The sequence below is a fragment of the Helobdella robusta genome (genome assembly GCF_000326865.2).
Source record: "Helobdella robusta unplaced genomic scaffold HELROscaffold_548, whole genome shotgun sequence".
Lineage (NCBI taxonomy): Eukaryota > Metazoa > Annelida > Clitellata > Rhynchobdellida > Glossiphoniidae > Helobdella > Helobdella robusta.
This window is the reverse complement of record NW_008705293.1, coordinates 526-1,786: the sequence shown is the minus strand read 5'-3', so window position 1 is coordinate 1,786 and position 1,261 is coordinate 526. Positions and strand designations below refer to the sequence as shown.

At 41.7% G+C, this 1,261-nt stretch overlaps 1 protein-coding gene across 1 annotated transcript in view; it reads left to right on the top strand.

Moving 5' to 3' along the window:
* HELRODRAFT_184462 (hypothetical protein) overlaps positions 1 to 878 on the top strand; it is a gene marked incomplete at both ends in the record, with an annotated part of 6,230 nt that extends 5,352 nt beyond the window's left edge. Inside the window, one exon of the mRNA XM_009028340.1 lies at positions 27 to 878. Within this exon, the coding sequence (XP_009026588.1) occupies positions 27 to 878 (852 nt within the window). The remainder of the gene's footprint in view (positions 1 to 26) is intronic.
* Between the last annotated feature and the right edge of the window lie 383 nt (positions 879 to 1,261).

The window sequence follows — 1,261 nt, the reverse complement described above, 5'->3', positions numbered from 1 at the left end:
AATATTTTTGTCGCTTACATTAAAAGATGGGCTTAGTATTTCCAAAGAGATCTCACAACACGAGGTCCCACAAAGAACCAAAAGTTGAAGAAAATGCTGTGGCTGCTAATACTGCAACTGCTGCTGCTTCTACTACTGCTGTCGCTGCTTCTACAACTGCTACTGCTACTACAGCTAATCGTGTTGAATGTTACAGTAAAAGTGCTATAGAAATTGGAGTGAACGATTTTTCTCTGAAACCGGAAAAGACTGAAGAACGGTTGAAGCATCGTCAAGAGCAGCAGCAGCAGCAACAGCAGCAACTTCAACAGCAGCAGCATCCACAACAGCATTATAAACAAGAACAACATCATCAATTTCCACATCATTCTCCACAGCAACAACACAACCGCCCACTTCGTTATTATGATAACAAACGGCAAACTGATACTCCCAACTACACTGATGAATCTCAGTTCTTGCAGCAGCAGCAGCAACAGCAGCAACGACAACAACCACAAATTCGTCCTCAGTTGCCGCGTCACCACCACCAACAACAACAGCAGCAACAGCCACAACCTCCTCAACAGCAGCCACAACTTCGCCAACAACGACAACAGCTTCCAACATTGTATGAAGATTATTACGTTGAATCACCCGCGGCCAAACAACATCTACCGAAACCCCACAAGAGGCCGGGTCGTACGGCTAAACCGGGGCCCAAAAAAAAGCCAAAGTACCCACCAATTCTCAGCCCATCCATCATGAATCTCGACAGCTCTACCGTTTATCCATGCAAAATTTGCAAGAAGTATGTAGCTGGAGTGGATTTGGTTGTAGTGGTAAATTTAGTTTTATGGGGGAAGATGTGGTTTTCAGGGGTGGTTTTGGGGTGTTGAATTTTGTTTGTTGTGCGGGGGGAATGATTTTTGTGGCGGGTAGTGTTTCTTTTGATTTTTTTCTTACGCGTGTTACATTTAGTCGGTGGTGTGTATTGATATATAGTCGGTTGATAGCTTGCCCCACCCCACCATTAATTTAATTGCATTCTGTTAGTATCGCTTTGGACCTCGGGGTTCTTCAGTTTAACTGTTTCTAAACCCCAAGAAGGTTTTCAATGAGTTATTCGCATATAAAATTAACTTTGGGAATATGGCTGATATTAATGTTAGTGTTTATTAAATGTTATATAACATATTTGAATGTGATAATGATGACAGGTGGTGATGATGTGGTAGATGAAAAATGATGAAACTTAATGATGATGAAACTTAATGATAAT